General features: G+C 39.6%; 1 protein-coding gene across 1 annotated transcript in view; it reads left to right on the forward strand.

The window, feature by feature from the left end:
• Positions 1–6,045: 6,045 nt before the first annotated feature.
• Positions 6,046–25,233, forward strand: part of FAM184B (family with sequence similarity 184 member B) — a gene marked incomplete at both ends in the record, with an annotated part of 47,933 nt that continues 28,745 nt past the window's right edge. Inside the window, one exon of the mRNA XM_082315257.1 lies at positions 6,046–6,180. Coding sequence (XP_082171383.1) covers positions 6,046–6,180 — 135 coding nt within the window. The remainder of the gene's footprint in view (positions 6,181–25,233) is intronic.

The following is a 25,233-nucleotide window of genomic DNA, read 5'->3' on the forward strand; positions in this document are numbered from 1 at the left end:
TGAGGATTTTCCCTGGTGAATACCTTGCAGTATGATGGATTTCATCCAGGATGGAAGATTTATTTCTTCCAGTCTGCTTTAAATATTTCTACTAGGCTTTGTATTTCTACATAGAAATAGAAGTCAGGCTTCTGTTATGACAAATTGAAGTCTAACCCAATTAGACATCCTGCCTTTCAGGGTAAATATGCCACAGGAATCCAGATTCCCAGTATCATAATTGGTATTTCATGTGTAGGTATATAACATGCTGAAGTCGGATCACAAATGTTGGCCATTTAGACTTTGCTCCGCATAGAGTATAACAGTGTCCCTGTGATACCAGATACTGTGTTCAACTGATAGAGGTGTTTGCTGTCAGAGTTTTTACAGGTTATGTTTCAGGGCCTTGACTGCACTAATAAGCCTTAATGGCCCCTGACCAGACTCACCTGGGGCCTCCAGCCATACCCCTTGCCCATGGGCCCAGGAACCCCATTTCAGCTCAGCCCTGGGCCTTCAGTCCTTTTCTGAGCTAACTGTCAGGGCTCAGTGAGGGCTGGCTGCTTGAGAGATGGATATAACCACTGACTGGGAGGGCACCAGCAGTACAGGCCCAGGGGTTGTGGCCAGTGGGTTTCACTTTCTGAAAAGGAAAGAAATGATGAAACTCAGAACCTTGGATGGTGCTACAGGCTCTGGAGGGAAGTGTGCTCTAATAATTCAAGATTTTTCCCTTGTCCTTCAAAACAGTGACCTCATCTGCTATGCTATGGTCTAGTTCTGGCTGGCTGTCTCTACTTCTGACCCACTGTTCTAGATCCTTTCTCTTTCCTTTGTCAGGTTTGTTGTGTGAGCAAATACACAGTCCCAAGGTAAGCCAAACTTGCTGCATGCCAGTTACTTTGTGGTAATTTTAGATGTCAGTCACTGGGTAAAAAACAGGTTAAAAAAGGAAAGTTGTTGCTGTCCTGTTTAGTAGGTATTCCAGGGCTTTTATAACTGATCCATCTGGTTGATTCCAGTTTCCATATTAAAAATATAAGGGCAGTAATATTTCATCCATAACTGGGCCATCATTATGCAGTAGTAATCAGAGGTTCTGTTCACCACATCCCTCCAAAACTTGTGTGTATGTAAGTCAGCTATAAAATTGTATATATGTTTTTGAATAGTTACTGTTTTCAATCAATGAGGAAATCAACAGCACTTCTAGTGTTTTTTGAATTGGACTCTCAAATCCTGTTTTCTTTGTGAGGTGGGAAGAAATGAAGATTATAAAGTAGTTATATATAATATTTATATATATATGTAAAAAATACACATAATATATGTAATTACCCAAGATGTACCAGTGGCAGAACCACTTTATACTTGTCCTTTTTCTTGCATTCAATCCCAAAACAAGCTTTATTGGAAGTAGAATAGTGAATTAGGTGAGCAGGACAGCTGCTCTTACGAGTCTTCTGTCTAGTTTTTATCCTTATTTCTATTTCTTGTTTTCCTGTAAGAAGGAAAAAAACCAGTCCCTGAATTCTGTATTCAGGAGTCAAAAAGCTACTCTGGGACCAAAATGAACTTAAATGGAGATCAATAATGAGGATAGTGATTTATGAATTAAATTAGAATCTCACTTAGGGATGCATCTTCCTTTGTTGAGACACTAACTTGAAAAATTTTAAATCCATTTTATTGATACAGCTTTGTCATTTGAAACATAACGTGACAGTTAATGACTAACTGTATTGTCCTACCATTTTCAAATGCAAATTTTATTGGACTGTGAAACAGCAGAAGAGTGTAATCTGGGGGATCAGTTTAACTTTGCCCTCATGTATTAAAAAAAAAAAATGCCACTGACTTCAGTAGTACTGGTATTTAGAAAAATAGCTGAAGAATTGAGCTCTCTATTAATAGTGTTTTGGGAAAGCTGTTTGTAATATGTTAAACAGGCGCAAACTTATGTATTAAACATTTGCAACAGTAATATCTTCTTTATGTCTTGGAATTTGGGGTGTATGGATCTTTTAATAATAGCTAGTCTTACCTTATATATGACACAAAGATTTTTTTGTGTAGGTATAAGTAATGCTGGATTGACGGACTTGGGTTTCAGTTGAGATAGTGAGGTAAACTGGGTGAGTTTGATCCATATGGGTCACACCTTACTTAAATTATACTGATGTTTAAATCATGCAAGGTCTTAAGAATTTTATATATGTATTATGAAAGCCTACCTGAAATTTGTTTCAGCCATTTAAAGCTAATTTTCTTGGTGGCAAGGATTTTGTAACAACCATAACCAGAATTGCACCTTTTCCCATTTGACAATCCTGATGATGTTGACTTAGAGATGCTTTTAAAGATTTACTGACATTGACTGATCAGCTGTCAGAGAATGTTTCTGACATTCAAGTCACTGTTATAGACTAAATATGTGACAGGACAAAGTGCTTTTATGTTAACCAAGCAATGACAAATTGCTTTGGTACCATAGAAGGAGGACAGGCACTCAAAAATTACTTTGCATGCAGATTTTGTTCCAAGTTGTTTCTTTTCTTTTTGACAGAGGGAGAAAGGCATTATAAAAACATTCTAGAAGGGGAAAAGTAATTTGATTTTTGATTCCCCCCCACATGCTTCTAAAACAAGAAAGGATGTGATTCCAAGTCAAAACTCATTAGAAACCCTATTTATTTCCTCATCGATTAAGAACAGTAAATATTCCTTTAATGTTGTGTTATTAAAAAAACAGACCTGAACACAAATTTTGGAAGGATGTGATGAACAGAACATTTACTTTTTGTTGTGTAATAATGGCCCAACCCACCAGCACAGTAAGAGAAAGAACATGCTTTCATATAATGATAGTCTGTGTGCTATGATTTTCCAAATTCAAAGGTTGAGAAGACTAGTTTGTAGAACAAAGGTCTCTAAACTCTATTATGCATACCACAGTTGGCTGAGTTAGGACTGCAAAGAGGGATTATAAAGATTTCAGAAGCTATATAGTCTGCATACTCAACAAGCAGGAGGTACCAAAAATGGAAGACTTAGTCTCTTACTCATATATGACTTGCTTTTTATAATAAAAAGGTAAATTAGTTAATGCATCTGTGCAGTAAAGCTATAAACCTGTGTACAATTACTCATAGACTTAGAAAGACTGTAGTGCCATGACCACCTTCTCTCATAATTTACTTAAAACTAATGCAGCAGTAATAATTCAAGCAGAAGTGTGTGTGTTTTCTGTTTAGACTTTTAATTTGTATTTTAAACATCTTTGCCATATACTGCCCTAAGTTAAAGAACATTCTGTAAGTTGTTTATGTGTTCCATGCAGTTCTCACAAAACCCACATTTGTGTAGTACACAAATTATGCTTTGTGACATCCTTGCTTTGTCATCTTATCTATAGGTGATCCCTAGATTAATTAGAAGGAAAAAAAGGTCAAATTCTCATTGAAAACCTCTGGCATTATCTGCTGAAATTCTGTTATTGAAATCAAGTGGGGTTTTTGAGTGGTGGAGCTAATGAACTTGAGTCACCTATGAATTTATGTTCTGTGGTTGCATTTTCTGGTGCATGAGATCTGACTGAAACTTTCCCAAGGTTTGAAGTATTGACTGACAAGTCTTGTCTTGACTTAGAATAATTTACGAGGGACAAATTATGTTCTGCTAACACACCATCTTATACCAAAGCCTCAAGTTTTTCTCTCTAACCCCCCAAAATACATAAACAGCCTGCTTGAAAATATCCCAGTGGTTTATTCCTTTCCCAGTGTACCTGAAGATCTGTGCTCCTCTGCTCTGTCCATGCCTGTGTAAGTGTCTCAAGTCTCTGTCCAGCCATGCATTCAGGTCCAGTGTGTCCTCTGCTGTTCAGTAGAAAAAACATGAATGTTACTATCTGTCTGGTAGGGCAATAACACAGGTAACTTATTGTAAGTACTTTTAAAACCTTTTGCATTTTTCTTAATTTGGTCTCTATTCTCACTCAGTTTTGTTCTTTTTCTGAGGAAACAAGGTACCAGGAAATTTCTCTAGCTCTTTGTGTTCTCTTGATTGTGCTAATAAGCTTGTCACTTTTATCAAAATTTTACATATAATTAAGTTCCTACACTTTTTTCTCAAATTGATGACCATATAGAGAAGATATTATAACTGTATTAACTGAGTTAAGTGTGAGTACGTGTTTTATTAGATACCAGACAATTGACAATGGCATGTCCTTATGCTTTAGTCATAGAGTAAGTTTCAGTCACAGGCAGCAGCATCTTGGACACTTAATGTCAGTGAATGAAGAAACTATACTTAGTCATTCCTGTATACAAGGCTCTGTTTCCTACCTTTTCTTATTAATGTTTTGGCTGGGCTAAAATTCTCTTCCCTGGTTTGCATCTCCCAGCAACTGTGACCATCTTCATTTTCCTTCCTGGCCTTCCCCTTCTCCTATGCTGAGTCTCTCAGTCAGTCTTCATTTCCTCTCACTCCTGGAGTGAAGATTCTTTCTGCCCCTGGAGATTGAGAGTCCCTCCTTTTCTTCCAGCAATGTAAGGGTTTGGTTTCTCTGTCCCAAGGTGTTCTTATATCTTCTCACTCCTCCCCACTGCCTGCAGGCATTCTTCTGCCCTGATCTTTTTCCACTTGGAGTGTTTATTCTTAACAGTGCTTTATCTCTTTTTGCCCTCACCAAGGATTTCCCTTTTTCACCGAGGATTTTCCCTTTTTCCCTACCCTTAGCTGACACTGGATAATCCTCCTTCCCAATTCTGATAGTCCTGAGGAAGCTCTTTTTCAAACCCACCACTAGCAACGTGGAAGCTTCTTGCCTGAGAAGGACAGAAAGTACTGCCAGGAGGTGAGATGGGAAAGCTGCCTTACCTGCATGGGGCAGGGGTGCAGAGGCAGCCTCATGTCCCCTCTGGCGGGCTGCAAGCCAGTGTGAGCTGAGACGGGGCCCTCTGCCTGCTCCGTGGAGTCTCTTGTACTGGCTGCAGTGACACATCAAAGGGGTGTTGAGCAGCTCTCAGCTTCTCTTACCTGTTCTTTCTCCCTTTTCCTCTTCTCCACCTCTCTGACTTCACCCTACTTTGCCTTCTCCTCCTTCCCCTTTCTCTTCTAGACTTGTTTAAACGTGTCCACTAACCATTTTCTTCTTGCATAACACTTTACTGAACCATTCTTCTTTAAAAATCCCATTATCTTAATAGCTTGCCTTTTTTGTGCCCTTTTTTCTGCCGTTTCTGTCCTTTTATTTATTTTTACATGTAGAAGCCTGGTTTCTTTGAAGAGAGGGAAAGGCTTGCAGATGAAAAAAAATGACCCATAGTATTGTCAGTTTTCTACTGGCATCTTTCCAATGCCTTTAGTGTAACTGAGGGGAACTGACCAGCCTCTGGATGAGGCAGGCGGACCAGATCCTGGACACTGCTCCCGGGCTCAGCTGTGCTCAAATGTGCCTCTTAGCTGGAAGAACTGTTCCATTCTGCGTTGAGCTGAGCAGCAAAAATGGAACAAGGTTTTCTTCATCTCTTTATTGGTCCATACATACTTAAAGAGGATTGCCAAAATAACAGAGCTTATGAAAGGTGCCAACACGGTCCTCTCTGATGACCTCTGCAATCTTTTGACAGCCCAAGAAGGTAACATGATTTAATCTGCAGATGATCTCTATAACAGATCCCCAGCAACGTCTGTGCTGCTGCTTGTATGGCTGGTTCAGCGGCTCCTGTGGGGAATTTGTAGCATCCAGCCGCTGGCATCTTCTCCTGGCAGAAGCTCAACCATTTAAAGAGAAGGGGAGGGAAAAAAAAATCCCGATCAGGATGTTTGCACATGCTGTTCTCTGCCTCCTCGCCTGGGTGTTCTGCTGAAGGACTGGGACATCTGCACAGAAGGGAGAGCGGCGGCGGCTGCAGCTTGCCCTGCGTGGGGCTGAAGTTCCTCCAGCGCTATGGGGGTTTGAGTGCCTGCAGCGCGCCGGGGGAGGCCAGCCGCAGGGACAGGATCGCACTACCCGGAGCCTACACAGACAGACTTGATTAAAATATTTCAAGCCTAATGGCCTCTGGCATAAACAAGATTCATCAGCCCGGGACTTGTAGTGGATCTAAAGCCGCTCGCAGCAGCTCGGCAGAGGGATGCAATCAGGAAATGCACATGAAAATGTGCAAGAAAATTGCCCAGCTCACTAAGGTAAGTCTCGCTGTTGCAGCCTTCTCAGGGAGGTGAGGCTGACCTGGCCGGGGGCGGCGGGGCTGGCTCGGCGCTGCCTCCTCTGATGGCCCCCTTCTGAGAGGAGGGAAGGGAAACCGGTCCTCTCCCATAAGGCGGTTGCTGAAAACATCGGTGTGCACAAACTTCCTTGCGAACAGTTCCCCCGCGGGTGCTACAGCCCAACCTTAGCCGGTTGCCTTTGTGGCTGACGCCACTTAACTGCTCTAATTAGCGTGCAACAATAGCGAGAAGAGCTCAAGCTCTGCGAAGACATAGGGTTTGTCTGTGTGCTGCTCGGAGGGAGTGACGATATCCGCTTTTTTCCCTGAATTACGAAGACGGCAATTCATTTGCGTTTTACAGGTTCTCGAGTAATGTTGCAAAGCTGCAGCCGAACTGTGGTACTAAAGTACAATATTACTTGTTCCCTTGTACTTAATTGTTCTTGATGTGCATGAGTAGAGATACTTTAAATAACATTCGTGAAAGACAGGAGTTGGAAAAGAGGCAGGACTAAATTCCGTAGTATAGTGTAGTAAAACTTCTAGTCAATACCAAGCTCCACTACAATGTATTTTGAACATTTTCCACACCATCTTAAGAAATAAGAGAAAATCTGTAGGAGGTGGTGGTTATCCTTTAAGCTATTTTTATGCCACACCTTTGTCAGTGAGAAAAACCTATTTCCTACCCTTGTTTACTAATCCAGCTTTTACATGTTCTGTAACCTCACTGCAATTGGTAAAGACATTTTAGCAATGAAAAAACATTGACTAAAAATATAGGTCAAACAATAGGAAATCATTAAGATGTTCAAGTTAGAATGGCTTACTAGTTACAGTGCCATTATTCTCATCTAATGTTGACTGTGATAATGTATATCCTGTATGAATACACATACACAAGTGCTACCTATATTTACATATATACTTGCTATATTATACTTACTGTACTATGCCAATACTTACTTTACTGGTGCTTTCATTGTATGTTTGTATACAACCTGATCCTTACTTTTTGCCCATGAATGCACACATCAGTCTTCAAGGTACATTTTCATTCTGTAGTAATTGAAAGAAAACTATCCAAATAAACATCATTTTTTTTTTTATTACTTTGAGCACAGATATGTTTGAGCAATGAAGTCTGTAAAAATTCTCAGAGAGAAGCACTTTCTGTTTATTGATAACATTCCTGATTCCTCAGCCAGAGTGAAATGTACATAAAAGATGACTGTAAATTAGATTAAGATGTCCTGAGTTGTTCCCTTGTTTTCTGTCTGGTAGTCGCTTGCTATCTTTGATCAATTTTGCACACTAAGTAAAATTTGTCCATAAGTATCACTCAAAAAAAAATCATGGTATTACCTTTTCTAATAGAAAAGCAATAGCTGGATCTCTATTATTTGATAGCTTATACTTCACAGTAACAAGAGGAATCACCAGCTCCCTCTTTCTGGGTGATCTGTTTCTCAACAGCAGACTTAGAGTATATTGATGAGATCTGTGTAAAGAAACACTTGTTCAAAATTTTCAGCTCTCAAGTTAAACTAATTTTCTGCAGAGATTTCTGTGCATTCTTTTTTTATATAAAGTGATTCTTTTTAAAGTCTCTCTAATCTCAACTAAATTTTGAGGAAAAAATATCTCATTCCTTTCTGAAGACTCTTATATCAGTTTATAAAGCTCGTCTTTGGGTTGGGGAAGGAAGTTCTGCTATTTTAGCAGCAAAAGGGGGGGAAAAAGTCACCCCAGTGCAAAGGATTATGGCAAAATTGTATTGCAGTGTTTTTTTCCGATGCCTTTGCTAAATTTCTACTCTTAAAATGTGGGCAGGGTGATTTCTTTACTATTAATAGAATTTCCTCTCTGGATAATTTTTAGTCATCTGGAATAAAGATGATTTATACCTGAAGCTCAAAAAAGTACTTCTGAAAAGCAAATCATTCTGTTTTGGGATGTGGCCTTTAAGAACCCATTTTCTCTGCAATAACACTACGCTTATAGAGAACTCATGGCAGAATTGGAATTTTAATCATAAGCTTTCCCTTCTAAATTCTGGGTAGACTAATGCTGTACTAACAGCAAACATCTGAGAAGCAAAATCTGAGACCAGATTAGCTGAAAAATGGCTATATGGAAAATTCGTTATAATCATTTTTGGCCTAGGAATTTTGAGAGCTCCCTTTTGAATCACTGTTTTCTTGGCTATATTACAGTTGGGATAATTACAATAAAATCCCTCCTAACTTTAAATTGCCTGTAGTGCCTGCCTTTCCCGTTTCTAACCTAGTATGCAATACTGCTGTCTGTTGTTATACAGCTGTAACTTCCTGTCCCAGTGATGTTGGATTTTCATTGATGGGGAGATAATGATCTAATTACTCATCCATTCTGCATTGTGCCAGGAGAAGTGAGCACAAAATGTTTAAATTAGGTGTAGGATACGGAGTTTGACTGACATGCTGTTTTCCTTGTTACATAGTCAGTATTGGCTTCTTCCTACTTTGAAAGGCAAAGGAGAGGTGTGCAAAGGCATCAACGGCAGAACCAAACTGGGTGACGTGATCGAGTTTCCATCATTGCATGAAGTGCTGATTACATTGTAAGACATGGGTTGGTACAGGGAACCCCCATAGGTAATCAGGACACATAGATCCTGAAAGCTGCTCCCATTCTACTGCCCTGCTGTTTCTGCTTTTGGAGAGGTAGAATATAGTAAGTTTTCACACCTTCAGTCATGCATTTTTCTGTTCTGTACGTTTTTGGCTGTAGCAGCAAAAATACAAACCTTTAGAAATGTTTCGTTTGCTTTGGCCAGCTTTTTGTAGCTACTGCTTTTTGTAGCCCATTTATCAGTGTTTTTAGATGCCTGGCCCTTCTCACAAAGATTGACTTTTTCCACTGTTGACATACATTGTTTTTCCACATCGAGCTACCACAATGAGCAAAACCAATGAGCATATTTGTAAGCTCAGTCAGGCTTCCTATTCTGCTCTAGCCCCCTCTTTCCACAAAAGTAAGGTGGCCTTTGCATTTCAAGGCAGAAGTGGCCACAGATCCTTGTTTACCATTAGACATCTGTCTGCCCACATTTGGAGTACACTAATGAAAATAAGGCAGGGTTTTATTATTAATTGTACGGTTTAGGTTTTGCTTTTAAAGCCTCAGCTCACAGTGCTAAATGAATATGTGGGACAACCAGGTTTTGTTTGAAAAATATGTATAAAAAAGGGTATATTAAAAAGTGCAAACTGAAATTTTTTTGCTCCCATGGATGCAAGTAAAAAGTTTAAAAGCTCTGATAAGATTAGTGAGTTTGGATGAGAGCTGTCTAGGCTTTCTGAATTTTTGACCTTAAAATCAGATAACATTGCAGCTATTTCCAGATGAGCTATGCTTTGATTTATGGCCTTACAGAAATTAAAACAGAAACATGCTGTTTGCAAATGGGAATGTCCGTCTGTAGTTGTCATTCACATATACGAATCACACATTTAGTTGGTATGTACATTTCTGCAGCATTAGTGGATTCAAATTAATAGGGACTTGGTGTTTAGTGTATTCTTATCATTGTAGCAGAATGAATGGCTTTGTACCAGTAATTAAGTTTAGACTTCTCCATCAGACAGTGGACCCTTGGCATGCTGTTTTGTACTTGCCAGTTCTTTGTATTTCTGACCTGTTTAGCAATAACACCAAGTTTAAAATGCGTGGTGACTTTTATAAGACACTTTGGGTGTCACTGCTGCCTCAAGCTACAGATTTCTAACATCCATCGCCTATTACAGGATTTTCATGTGCTAATGTATTCTCAGGACAGTCCTTTTTACTTGAGATAGGATGAGAAATGTAAATGAACTCTTGAGGAGGAGTGCTGAGGAGAGTGGATCAAATTTCATTGAAAAGGCAGTTCTGGCAGGGCTGGCAAGAACTAGATACACTGCAGATATCCATGTTATTCAGGCTTCTCTTCAGACCTCTGCCAGTGGGGCTCAAGCCAAACCTGCTGTTCTGGACTGCAGTTCTGGAACCAAGCCTAATACGAATAACTAGGATGGTGGCATTACCTGGTGATCAGACAGCTACCTAAGCCACAAAACAGTTGTTTCCTTCTTAGAGACAAATTCCTGGATACCAATGGAGGAATGTTTTTAATGAGAGTAGATAGTTACCCTCAAACTCATTTTCCCTAGGGGTTCATCTGACTCTATATTGGGAATTTGGGAGCCTTGTAAGAAGCACATTTCAAATTGCAGTATTTCTGGTCAAATAGATTGTTAGTCAAAAAATCAAGCAGTCTAGCAAGAATTTTGTGTATGTATGTTGGATACTGTGAGTTTTAACAGAGGAACAGAGTGCCGATGCAGGGAAAAGTTAATTGCTGGTAAAACACAACTAAGAACCATTTTTTCCTTCAGGGGAAAGAAATGTCAAAGGGGAGCAAGTGTGTTCCTCTTCTAGAAGCAGCAGCATAGGCAGATGTTCTTTAATGACTCTATGTGGAGCAGCTCAAAATGTTACATACTTTGGCTGCTTATCATCACCAGTCACCAGGAGGTTTATTGCCCCTCAGCTCAGTCAGCAGGGTAGAAAATATGAACATTATTTAATAAGCTTCAGTGGAAAATCAGCCAGATAAGCAAAACCCACTTTCATTAGTTATTTAAGGAAGGATGTCTGACTTTTGCACAGCAGTGTACGAGATATATGCTTAGATTTGCTTATTGTCTACTTGGACTTTAGTAAGGCCTTTGACATAGTCTCCCACAGCATTCTCCTGGAGAAGCTGGCTGCATACGGCTTGGATAAGTGCACTCTGCGCTGGGTTAAAAACTGGCTGGGCAGCTGAGCCCAGAGAGTGGTGGTGAATGGAGTCAAATCCAGTTGGCGGCTGGTCACAAGTGGTGTTCCTCAGGGCTCAGTACTGGGGCCGGTCCTGTTCAACATCTTCATTGATGATCTGGATGAGGGGATCGAGTGCACCCCCAGTAAGTTTGCAGATGACACCAAGTTGGGTGGAAGTGTCGGTCTGCTGGAGGGTAGGAAGGCCCTGCAGAGGGACCTGGACAGGCTGGATTGTTGGGCTGGGACCAGCTGCATGAGATTCAACAAGGCTCAGTGCCGAGTCCTGCACTTGGGTCACAACAACCCCATGCAATGCTACAGGCTGGGAGAGGAGTGGCTGGAGAGCTGCCTGGCAGAAAAGGACCTGGGGGTGTTGGTTAACAGCCGCCTGAACATGAGCCAGCAGTGTGCTCAGGTGGCCAAGAGGGCCAATGGCATCCTGGCTTGTATCAGGAATAGTGTGGCCAGCAGGACCAGGGAGGTGATAGTGCCCCTGTACTCGGCACTGGTGAGGCTGCACCTCGAGTACTGTGTTCAGTTTTGGGCCCCTCACTACAAGAAGGACATCGAGGTGCTGGAGTGTGTCCAGAGAAGGGCAACGAAGTTGGTGAAGGGTCTGCAGCACAAGTCTTATGAGGAGAGGCTGAGGGAGCTGGGGTTGTTTAGTCTGGAGAAGAGGAGGCTGAGGGGAGACCTTATCGCTCTCTACAACTACCTGAAAGAAGGCTGTAGTGAGGTGGGGGTCAGTCTCTTCTCCCTAGTAACGAGTGACAGGACAAGAGGAAACGGCCTCAAGCTGCGCCAGGGGAGGTTTAGGTTAGACATTAGGAAAAACTTCTTCACTGAAAGGGTGGTCAAGCATTGGAACAGGCTGCCCAGGGAAGTGGTTGAGTCTCCATCCCTGGAGGTATTTAAAGAACAGATAGATGTGGTGCTCGAGGACATGGTATAGATGGACTTGGCAGTGCTAGGTTAACAGCTGGACTCGATCTTAAGGGTCTTTTCCAACCTTGAGGATTCTATGATTCTGTGATTCTATGATTTAGTTCTATTAGCTTCACTCTATGGGTGGAAATTTACATAAGAGTTAGCAAGTGGCCTGGTATGTGTGTGAGGGCATAGACTGTTTACACCACTCCAGTGTTTTGCAGTATGGCTGTATATTAGAACTTTTAACCTTTCCTGCTTTATTTGACATTTTAAAAAATGGCTGATAGGTTTAGAATGAAATATGATCAAATTCTAATGGCTTACTCTGGAAGCACCTATCCACTGTGCAACTGTAATGGAGCACTCTTGTTGTCGACTCAACGTTTCTAGTTGAAATATGTTGCCTTTTTCACATAGTTTAAGCTAAGATTATTGACTTTATTTACTGTGATGTGTTAACAGTACTCAGTAACCAATGCTTACAGTGGCTCAGCTGATGTGCAGTTAGTTGTTATGCTACCAGAGCTCTCCTGTGTGCTTGAGGCTTTTTGATCTTAGTTCTCTAGAGAGGTATTCAGTATTCTATAGAAATGAAGCAAAATGGAACAGCATAAAAACTAGGATCATGCTTTTGGAGCAACATTATTTTTCCTTTGGGCAAGGAATATAAAAACTGGTTTCCATGTAGGCAAAGAGAAAGAATCTTTTTATAAAGCTGCTTACTTTATGTACTAACAAGACTTACAAAGTCAGCTATCAATATCCCCATGTACTTTACTTGATGAAGTGTTTGTTTTCATTATTTTTATGTGCAATTGTCTATCAGTTTTTAGAAGCTAGCAGTATTTTTGCCTACCAGCTGACAAAAATGTGCAGACTAAGATTTCTTAACTTGTCATCACTACATTTCCCTTACAGAACTAAAAGGGAACTTCTGGATCATAAAATCCATGTGCGATGTCATATGATTGTGTTGATCAGTTAGTCAAAAGTAGTATTAAAGCCACTATTTCTATTACGAAGTAACCCAGAATCTTATTATTTGGATGGCTAGAAATTGTCCTTGAAATTAATTCAAGGTATAAGAATGACATATATGTACTGGTTTTATCTTCTTACTATACAAATTTGTCACTGACTATACCAAGTTTGCAGAAAATCTGACAGCCTTAGTAATCGACAACTCAAAGCTACTTTATAATGGAAACTATATACTAAATTCAAGTCACTTTTTCAAGGAACCCTAGTTGACATTTATATACAAAATGTTATGTGTTTCATTACTATGTGCATTACAGGCAATAGATAATAAAATATCTAGTGATCCATTAATTGCACAAAAGAAAATCAAAAGGTTATAGTTTTTTCATGTTCTATCTTTTATTCATGGATAATGTATAAAAGTACCGTTTTCAGTGACACTATAACTGTACCTCTCTCCTAACATTTTCTTCAACCAGTATGTAGATGCCAATATTTTACAATTGAGAAAATTATACTCAAGTTAGAAGTCAATGCCAACTCAGCTGAAGACATTCTCATTTAACTATTCTAAAGCTACGTATTTAGGCTTTTGAGCACTTCGGCATTGTGTGTGGTATATGAAATATTTTTTTCCATAAAGCATCCTGTTATTTTTTCCCTGAAGTCACGTCTTCATTAGGTAAAAGCGTGTTTATGTTTTATTAAAACAGCTGTTGCACTGAGGTAGAACTACCTCTGTTGCCACCTCTACAGTCAGATCTTATCACAGAATCACAGAATCATAGAATGCTTTGCGATGGAAGGGACCTTTAAAGGCCATCTAGTCCTACCCTTCTGCAATTGGCAGGGACATCTACAACGAGATCAGGTTGCTCAGAGCCCCGTCCAGCCTGGCCTTGAATGTTTCCAAGGATGAGGCATCTACCACCTCTCTGGGCAACCTGTTCCACTCTTTCACTACCCTCATTGTAAAAAATTTCTTCCTTATATCTAGTCTGAATCTACCCTCCTTTAGTTTAAAACCATTACCCCTTGTCCTGTCGCTACTGGCCCTGCTAAAAAGTTTGTCCCCATCTTTCTTATAAGCCCCCGTAAGTACCGAAAGGCTGCAATAAGGTCACCCCGCAGCCTTCTCTTCTCCAGGATGAACAACCCCAGCTCTTTCAGCCTTTCCTCATAAGAAGAGAGGTGCTCCATCCCTCTGATCATTTTTGTGGCCCTCCTCTGGACCCTCTCCAACAGGTCCATGTCCTTCTTGTCCTTCTTGGACCCCAGAGCTGGACGCAGGACTCCAGGTGGGGTCTCACCAGAGTGGAGTAGAGGGGGCAGAATCACTTCCCTCGACCTGCTGGCCACGCTTCTTTTGATGCAGCCCAGGATACGGTTGGCTTTCTGGGCTGCAAGAGCACATTGCCGGCTCATGTCCAGCTTTTCATCTGTCAGTACCCCCAAGTCCTTCTCAGCAGGGCTGCACTCAATCCCTTCATCCCCCAGCCTGTGCTGATACCGGGGATTGTCCCGACCCAGGTGCAGGACCCTGCACTCATCCTTGTTGAACCTCCTGAGGTTCACACAGGCCCACCTCTCCAGCCTGTCCAGGTCCCTCTGGATGGCATCCCGTCCCTCAGGCGTGTCGACTGCACCACTCAGCTTGGTGTCATCTGCAGACTTGCTGAGGGTGCACTCAGTCCCGCTGTTGATGTCATTGATGAAGATATTGAACAGCCCTGGCCCCAGAACGGGCCCCTGAGGGACACCACTCATCACTGTTCTCCATCTGGACATCGAGCCATTGACCACTACCCTCTGGATGTGACCATCCAGCCAATTCCTTATCCACTGAACAGTCCACCCATCAAATCCATATCCTTCCAATTTAGAGAGGAGGATGTTGTGGGGGACTCTGGCAAAGACCTTACAGAAGTCCAGATACATGACATCCATAGCTTTTCCCTCATCCACTGATGTAGTTACTCCATCATAGAAGGCCACTAGGTTGGTCAGGCAGGACTTGCCCTTGGTGAAGCCGTGTTGACTGTCCCAAATCACCTCCCTGTCCTCCATGTGCCTTAGCATAGATTCCAGGAGGATCTGCTCCATGATCTTCCCAGGCACAGTGGTGAGGCTGACAGGTTGGTAGTTCCCAGGGTCCTTCTTTTTACCCTTTTTAAAAATGGCTGCAATGTTTCCCTTTTTGCACTCCCCAGGGACTTCACCTGGCTGCCATGACTTTTCAAATATCATGGAGAGTGGCTTAGCAACTACATCAGACAATTCCCTCAGGACTCTGGGATGCATCTCATTGGGCCCCATAGACTTATGTACGTTCAGGTTCCTCAGCTGGTCATGAACCTGACCTTCTCTTACAGTGGGAGGACCTCTGTCCTCCCGATCCCCATCAAATGGCCCATTGACTCAGGAGGTGTGAGGAGAGAGGTTGCCAGTGAAGACTGAGGCAAAAAAGTTGTTGAGTATCTCAGCCTTCTCCTCGTCTGTTGTTATCAGCTCACCACTACTGCTCATCAGAGGGGGTATGCTTTCCTTAACCTTCCTTTTCTGATTAATGTACCTGTAGAAGCCCTTCTTATTATTCTTCGCATCCCTCACCAGGTTCAGCTCCAGACGAGCCTTGGCCTTCCTGATCCCATCCTTAGACAACCAGGCAGTGTCCCTGTACTCTTCCCAAGATACCAGTCCCTTCTTCCACTGCCTGTGCAATCTCTTCTTGCCCTTCAGTTTGACCCACAGGTCATGGCTCAGCCATGCCGGCCTCTTCCCTTCCATGCCTGATTTCTTGCACCTGGCGATCGAGAGCTCTTGTGCCCCTAAACACATTAGCTGTTGCACTGGAACAATTCACTTGTTTTTCCTGCCTGTACACAGCCAGAGTGTCTCTCTGCGGTGCTGAAGACCACTTAACCCGTGCTTTAGAAGGAGCAGATAGGCATGCAAGTGTTTCTTGCTTGTGCTTAAAGCCATCAGGAAGTGTGTGAATGTAGTTTGTATAGTACCAAGACTGAGTTAATTTATCCTGCCTCCCAGTGAGGCACGGTAGTTCAGGCTCAGCTGTGCTGATTCAGACTTGGCATTTTACCTAATGTATATTCACTTGTCTTCCAAAGTGCTCAGAGGCAGCAGAACACACATAACCCTATTACTGAGGAAGTACTGCCTTTATTTCATAAGGAAACTGCAAACTGACTGTTTTTAAGTAGAGATTTTTTTTGCTCAAGTTAATGAACTCAGTGAAATTCATCTGAAGTAAGATTGTACCTTTTTAACATAGTTGTCATTCAGAACTTTGTATGGCTTGGCGTTCAGGCACTTAAACACAGTTGTAACTTAAAACAGGTTACTGCCAGAGAAGTCTTCTGTTTTAATTGTCTTTGGAAACTACAGCATTTGGTTGCGACTATGCACTGACATTTAGAGGGTTATATAAGAGCTACCTTTAGATGTAAATATGAGATTACAGTTGAATATTTTGCTTTTTTCATTCAGCAGGAGAGAACTACTAGAATTTGATAACAGGGCTGTTAAGAGCTATAGCTGGTACTTTTAAATGTTTTTACGATGTTTAAATGTTTTTACTAAGATGCTGATATACCTTAGTATTTCATAAAAATAATGAATTGTCTCAAAACTACAGGACATTGCAGTGCAACTACAGTGCATTGCCACTACGCTCTTGGCGATGCACCTTACAGTCCTTGTCCCCTGATTTTCGAGTTGATGCATGTGTATGGGAGAACAGTTCCGCTCCCAGCCCCCTTGTGCACCCAGATGTGGGAACGCGGTCAGAGTGTGGCCAGGGAGTATAGGCAAGTCAGAGTAGTGACAAGTGCCTCTTGGTCATCCAGTGCAGTCATTGTTCACGATATGATGCTGTCAGAGACTTGTGGGGCTTAAAGCTTTAAATTTTAATGCTTAAAAATTAAAGCATAATTAAAAATTAGCGTAAGCATTAATATTTGGATGAGGCCCTTATCATAGAATCAAAGAATGGTTTGGGTTGGAAGGGACCTTTAAAGGTCATCTAGACTGTAATGGGAGTTTACACAAAGGGCACACCAGTGAACACCTAAATCCCAGTATTTTAATCTCTAACAAAGTTCTCTCATGTTCCCTTCTTAGCTCTGTCTCTTTCAGAGTTGGAGAGTCATGCTTGATTGTGTTACTTCTTGCCTGGAAGCTTTTATCATGATTATTCTTGTTGCTTTTTAGTACGCCTTTTTGCAGTTCAATTAGACTCTACTTAAGCGGGGGGAGGGAACCATAACTGCATGCTCTGTACAAGATGTGGGTGAATCATAGATTTAGGTTGTGATATAGAGAGTTTTTTTAATTTGTTCTGCATTTGTTGCTTAGAAGTCTTATTATCTCACTGTCTGACTGCTGTCTTCATTGTATATTTTATAGATCCAAGATTTCTTTCCTGAGCAATTTCAGATTCTGTCAATGTGTGTGGAAAATTTACATTTGCTCCTTTAAAGTACCTTATATCACATTTACCTACACTGAACTTTATCTGTCTTTTTACCACTGTGTTTCTGAGGCTCTTCTGCAACTCCTGTAATCAACTATCACTTTCGATATTAATTTATTTTTCAAAATTTTAATGGATGTATTCAGTAGGATAGCTGCTAGTACAGCGCTCTAGAGACTCTATTCCTGATCTCTATTCTGAAAACTGACTATTCTCTCTAAGTAGAGAATATATTTAGTCATAACAAAATAAGAGTATGAACTGCATATTATTAGGATGAGAACTGCAAGGCAACTGAAATCTCCACAGCCCCTAGAATACTGTGCTTTTCTTTTTTAAAAGTGTATGCATAATAAACTAGGGAGAAAAAGCAACAACTGTTTTGTTAACATAGTAGCGGCAGAGGGTCTGTGAAACTTTCACACGTATTCCCACTGTTGAATTTGCTTACAGCAGCAAAGAACTTAAATTTTGGTCCCTGCAGTAGTAGAAACTGGTATTATTAATTCATGGATACCTGAGGGTTTTGATGGTTTCTTTTCTTAATTAGCAAAGTATGTAGAACATCATATAAATAAATCTTTTTAAATTTTAAAAATTTCTCTATCAGAATTTCACCTGCAAACTACAGGAGAGTAACAATTTGATCCAATCTGTATAATGCTTTAGTCTGGATTAGGAAGAAACAGGCCTCATTTTATCTGTGCTTATCACAGATCTACATCCAAGGCAAAACCTGCAATAAACATTGTGTTTTAAACAAATTATAATATTTGTCTCCACAAAAGATGTATTTGGTTGGGAAAATCTGTTTTACCCTGGCCTGTAATTAAATCAATGAGTCTACAGTTTATATTTGCAAGATTTCCAAATTCTACTGTATTCAAAGTAAGGAAACACTTTGAAAAACAGGAATCAAGAGAGAACTTACTTGATGAATTTGTTTATTGCATTTATTGTAAAATTGGACAATGTTGCTTTATCATAATCTGTAACAAGATTTTAAAAGATATTTTGGAAGCATAAAGTTTCAGATAAATATCTAGAATCATAAAAAAAACCCCAAACCTTTGAAAGTACTGAACATATGCCTGCAATTTTAGACTCCTTAAAGATCTTTAAAAATTTGGGATATAATGAAACGTTTTCACAAAATTGAGTGTTAATTGGGCAAATGAATTCTGTCACCACTGTATTTAGATCTGGTTAATGAGATGCGTTAGCTCATATTTTTGAAGCATAATAGAGATCAAACCTGTGGCATATAAACCTATCAAGCTCTCCTGTAAGTTTTCGATATGTAACAAAAACCAGACAGCTAAATTATCAACGAATTACATGGAAGTAAGGCCTTTTTATTCCTTCTATTGACACAGAATTGTTGACTTCACTTCTGCACTAAAAATTCACCTGGACTACAGTGATCTTAAAATGGGCAGACAGAGGGCATAGATATAAGTGTGGCTTGTGTCAAACAAATCTTCTGTTTCTTGCATGTTATTTGCCTGAAACAGCTTCATAAGATGGATTTGAATTCATCCAAGACTGTAAAAGCCAAAGATTTATGGGGATATTTGAGGTATTAAGGAGTTATGCAAGAATTTCACCAAGACAGATATTACAAAAGGTGAACAGAAAGGACTCTGAAATCAAACAATTTGGCCTTTCTGCTTGTCTACGTATATGTGTGTATCAATTTACTTTCTCAATGAATAAGCATAATCTTTTTAAAAATGATTTTTTTTTTTTTTTTTAAATCTAGTGTTTTCACCTAGTTCTGTGGGTTTTAATAGGCAGAAATTTTACCTAATTTAACTTTTACGGAAAAATAATGTGATCCTCTCTGACCGAATTTGAATACAGCTTAACCTGATAGATACGTTCAGGATGAATTTGATTCACCTCAGGGAGAACAAAGAAATAGAAATATATTTCATGTAAATGTCATGCTGACTGATTTTATTTATTCTAGTTTTTAATTGCATACAAAATCTACAAAAAATAATAGTGCTAACCTAGATTAGATGTGTAAGGATGAAATGGATGATATTAGGTGAGATGAATCCTGTCTCTTGTATGCAGGAAACATCCTTCTGAGAATGAAATGCATAGGGCTTTTCTTGTCATTTCCTTCAGTAATTACTACTGGCCTCCTCTGACCTCCTTCTGTGGTAGCTGTGTTTCAGAACAACCAGTTTCTCCCAAAATTTCCGTGTCAGAACTGGAGGAATCATTAATATTTCCATGACTGTCTAGGAAGACCTATTTCTTGAGATGCTGAGGAGGCACTGCTTACCACCAGAGTCAGAGCAGGTGGATTTGTGACCAGTGTAAAGAGAAGGGATTAAAGTTGAGTAGATTTTATAGAACAGTTCCAGAAGAAAATTCAGTAATAAACTGCATGTGAGTTTCCCAGCAGAGGAGTCTCTGTCTAGAATTAACGTTTGTGATTCCACAGTATCTTTTTTTGCTTTGCTGAAATTGTTGGGATGAGGTATTAGTGCTATTCTTAGCACCTCCTCTGCTTGTGGAAACATTCTTGCAATATAGTTTTACTTTCCTAATTCTTAAGTTGCCTGGCAATTTTTCTTATTATCTTATTAAAAACTCTAAAATACAAATGAGCGACAGCTGGATGTCTCCAGTAAAATTTAGGCCAGGGCTAATTTTGTATCTGATCTCACTTGAGAGATCAAGTGCAATACATAGGCCACTAAACTAAGGTTTTCTATGTTCAGTATTGCACCATGCTAGGCAGAAAAATAAAAAAGTGAAAAATGCGAATGAATAAATGTGCCTGTGGGATTTCCTTGTATAAAATTTAAACTAAAAGGGGAAAAAAGACAAAGGGAGAGGCAGAAAGAGGCAAAAAACACGCCAAAAGAGGTTAGAAACCTGTAGACATTTTATGCTTATAGGTTCTTGACACATTTTAGTATCTCAATGTATTTTTGGACTGACTGTAATACATGGTATATGTAGGAAAAAGGGCAATATGTTCAAATTTTAAGAATGTAAGATCAACTTTCCCTCTTCTAGTGTGAATCTCTAGATAAGGAAAACCACAAATACTATGGATACTGTGGGACATTCAGGAGGGTGAGACATTGCACAGTGAGCTTCTGCCCAAGAGACATCAGATCATCTAAACACAAGTGGATTCCATACAGAGCCATTGGCTACCTCCCACCCCTCCAGGATCTGAAAGGCTTTATTAACATGATTGGAGCAACAGATGAAAGGATTTAGATTGACCCTGCACTAAAAGAGAATCTCCTGAAGGAAAATCCTTTTTTAGTACAGTGATTAGTTTTGCTGCAGGACACAAGTGATGCAGCTCTTCTGAAGCCTGAGGAGCTGTGGAAACCAGCTTGGGCTGTTGTGCCCAACACAGCTGAGAGCTGATGGAGCTTCCTGAACTTGAGCTACGGCTATGTCAAGCCAGCTGCATGTGTTTGCAGCATGATGCTGGGACACCTGATCTGGCTTTTTGTAGAACTTGCATCCTCAAAGCTCATTAGTTTCTGGTTATAGTTTCCAGAGCTAAAAGCAGCCATACAGTTTTCAGTGAGAGGCTGGCACTGTGAGCTGTAGCTGGGTTCTCAGCTCTGACTTTGAGCTCATGAACGCCATTGAAGGTAAGTTAAGTTGGCCCTGAACTCTTTGCATCTCTGACTTCGTTAATTTATTATTCATGCCCACTATGCATGGATAGATATAAGTTTGAGGGTTGGGAAATTTTGGACAAATATTTTTAATAACTTGCTGACAGTAAAAGGTTTGAAATAAGGTATTTTTAATGTTTTATAAGTGATAGTCAACATTGTGGTGGTCTGTGTTGATTCAAAGTAATTTTAAATGTACTGTCACAGTGAGTGGATAAATGAACCATGAACTGTATATATTTCTTATAAAAAGAAATGTACTTTATAGCATTTTTCTAATGAACAGGATGGTAGCAGGCTATGTAATCTGAAAGCTCACAAAAGAAACTTTTGGTATTTCTCCCCACAACTTCAGTTTTTGAAAACAAAGTTATTTCAGCTGGAGCTGGGCTTTCATTTCAGAGGAAAATAAATTACTTTTTATCTTGTGTTTTTGCAAGGTGCTGAAGGCACACCTGGAAGACTAAAAAATCATAAGAAAAAAAAAAACCTTAAAAATATAAACAAAATACCTTGTGACTTTAAAGATATTTTTGTAATTTTAGGTTCTAAAACACTTCTGGATGTTTGGATTGCCACTTTTTAAAGGCTTTTCTCATATAAACACATAAATGGGTAATGTTGTCAATAGTTGCTGCAACTATTTGCATGCGTGAAATTATTATTAGGCTTTCAGGAAGCCGCAGAGGACACAAGGAGAGATATGAGACTTGGCTCATGAGGTCCCTGAGCATATATTACAGCGGTATCGTTCAGTTGAAATCAGCATAGGTGTAAAATTGGATCAGCACTGTAGTTAATTATAGCCTAGGCCTATACCTTAATTAAAAGACATTCTTCCTTATTCAGTATTAGAAAGAACAAAAGATACTTATTAGAGTATTAATTAATAAATTCTGGGAGTTGGTTTTATTTTCTAATCTGTATAGTTACAGTGACAGAGCAGGCTAAGGTATACAGAGCCATTTCTTTCAATAACTGAACTTACTTTTAATAATTTCTCTGTCCTTTGCTTTAAAAGAGACCCTTTTAAGGCTGACATGTTTAGATACCTCACTCTGCTCTGATCTGCTTGGGAAGTAGACAAGACAGAATTCATAGAAACAAATTCACCATCTAGGGAAGATAAGATACTGCTGCTACTAGTGAAAAGGAGATGATGCAGTCACCTGGCCTCAGTGAGCTTCTAGCAAACTAATTAGCAATCAAAACTTGTCTCCTTCCTTGCTTTGTTTAGGGTGCTGCCAGGAGTACCCTGTTTGGCACCACCCTCCAGGGCCTTTTCTCATTCTTGTGTTTCTTTTTTTTTTTTTTTTTTTCTTTTAGCCCTTTCTCCATCAGAAAGGATTTGTGCCCACTACTTTGGGCCTGAAGGAAGAACATTTATGATCTTTTGCCTTTCTTTGAGTCTTCTTATCATCCTCACTCCTCACCTTCCATACCAAACTGTCTCACTTCTTATTCAGCTAACAAAGCAACCTGCTAGAACCATTTTTTTTCATTATGATAGTCAGGTTACTACAAAAGTAGTGTTGAACTCTACTGTAGGAAGATAGAGCAGTCTTTTTTGGTTTGAATGCTTTAGCTTTGTCTTCACTGAGGAGGTGCAGTTGAGTGTTTCTTTTTTGTTATTTTACATCACCATAAAGAAAAGAAGGGAAATGCCATTTAGATTTACAGTATTTGGAAGATAAAATAGGACTTATAATATGTATTCATATTCACTGCACTGTTAATGTTTAAGTGTATGTGTGTAATAGTGTTTTTACCAGCCTGTCATATAACTCTCAGTTCCTGTAAAATCAGTACAATGTTTCCCAATACATTCAATTTTGGAGAACTGTAAGGGGGCAGTAGCTATTGGTATTACGCTAGTAAGTTGAAGAGTGATGTAGTGCTTTTTTCATTTGAGAGCAATTCTGTCTGTATGGTCAAACTGATCAATTTCAGAGCTGCTTTTCAAAAGCTGTTTATCAACACAACTGTTAAGAGGTTTATACCACCTTAGCCAGCAGTACATACACTCACAAAGTACAGATGCTGAAATAATTTTTCGGTATTTTTCCTTCCACACATAAAATCCCAGATTCATGTCACATAACTTTAGTCTCTTAAATGAGGTATCTGGAACAGGAATATACTAGCTATATTCGGTAGGGAGTGAAAGGCATGTGTGAGGGGCTTAAATTTCATAAAGTGCAGAGAAGCAGCCCTCTAAAAATTAGATCTCTTAAGAAGATTAAGATACTGAGGAATCAGTTTCAGCACTCAAGCTTGAAGATTAAATTTAAGGGCATGCACTTTCAAGTCAAAATTCTTCATTGTGGTTCTAGCCACTATTGAAGAGAAGCGTAGGAATAACAGATAGAGCAGGGAGGCCAGTTTCTTCCATTCTTTTACATAACTCACTTAAGATGTTGGTGATGGTCTAATGGCAGTGGTATTTGGGAAATCTCTATGATGAAGTCAGACTTTAGAGGAACCCAAATTCCACCATCAGCCTGAACACAACATAACATGAGACAGGCAGTGCTGATTTACTAGCTAAATTAATCATTAAGAGTGGAAGTCTTTAAGTGACAAAGGCCAGATGTTCATCTCTGTTTTGCTGGTGGAATGAAATACAGAAATGTGATCATCAACATCTGACCTAGTTAATTGAAGAGTTGCCCAAACTAATTACTGGTCATTCTAAACCCATGGGCAAAATTAATCTTCTCCTTGTAGTTTTTATGCCTGTCTCCTGAACAGTTAAGAAAGGTTCATGGAACAAATTTAGTTAGTGGAGAGAAGGAATCTACTCAGTATCCTGCAACTATTTCTGTTTCAAAAGAAAAATGGTTAAAAATAACAGAGAAGAATTAACAGCATGTAATCTAAGGCCCCCAAATATATATATATATATATATATATCTCTAAATATAGACAATGACTTCATGTCTGCTTCTGGAATATGATGCTGTTACTACTCTGTTTTGTCACGTACTTATCCAGAAATGTACCCAGACCATGTTTTGCATTTGTGACTTCTTAAGATTTCTGTACTTAATTCATTACTGCCAGGGAGGAAGCTGACTACACACAAGATGTAGTCGTGTGTTTGCTTTCATTTATGGATGACTGAAATTCAATATGTTGTTCATATACAGATAGCACAAAAAATGGTTAGACATAGCTAAGCAAGTACAATAATTCTGGAGACATCCTCAGGGCTTATATAACACAGACTACAGACTTGTTACACTTATTGTGGTCAAGATGCCTATTGGTCTCTTAATTGAGGCTTTCCCTGAGGAAATATTGAAGATTACAGGGCCAAAATTCTAGTATAATTAAAGAATTAATTGTGACCTCGCTTCTGTATTTATTTATGTACTTAAGACTATTATTTTCTCAAACATTGCCTAGGAATCTTTTGATTAACCTGTATGGGCTCAGGCTAGACTGAAAGTATCTGTCATAACTTGTATACAAATTCCAAACGTAGTTTTGTAGAGCAATAAATTCTCTCTAAAAAAAACACCAACCAACCAAACAAGTGGAAAACCTCCACACATGTTAATATGTAACGTGTTGTTCCCCTTGAGTTTGATAACTATGCCCTGTACAAACTGGATGAGGCCCCATGTGTCCTAATGGGGGCCTGAAAAGACAAGCATGTGTCTTTTCTAGGCAATTACTATGTTTTGCAATTATATATTATATATTATTTATATATTTTAATATATATATTATATATATATAACTGTCTTGTAAGCTTAACATGTACATTTACTAGTTTTGACTTTGAACTCTTCATTTCAGTCTACTGTGGGCTTCTAATAGCATAGTAGTGTGCTTGTACAACACCTTCTGTGTGAGAGGTCTTTGCTGTATGTCATGGGTAACAGATGAAGCCTGCTTGGGGTAATAATTTGTCTTACATTCATGAGAATTATTATTCTGCAGTTTGTAGAAGAAAATAGAACTTCAAAAGGTTTAAATCAATTGTTTGAAAAAACTTCTTACTGTCATCAGAGGCTTGCTTGAATCTGCTAAAACCTGATTTCTGAGATTTATAGCTGTTACTGAAGTAAAAAACCCCATCGCCTGAACACTTCTCAGAATCAAGCCAAAAGGT

This window comes from Platalea leucorodia (genome assembly GCF_965183815.1).
Source record: "Platalea leucorodia genome assembly, chromosome: 6".
In the NCBI taxonomy this organism is placed as follows: Eukaryota; Metazoa; Chordata; class Aves; order Pelecaniformes; family Threskiornithidae; genus Platalea; species Platalea leucorodia.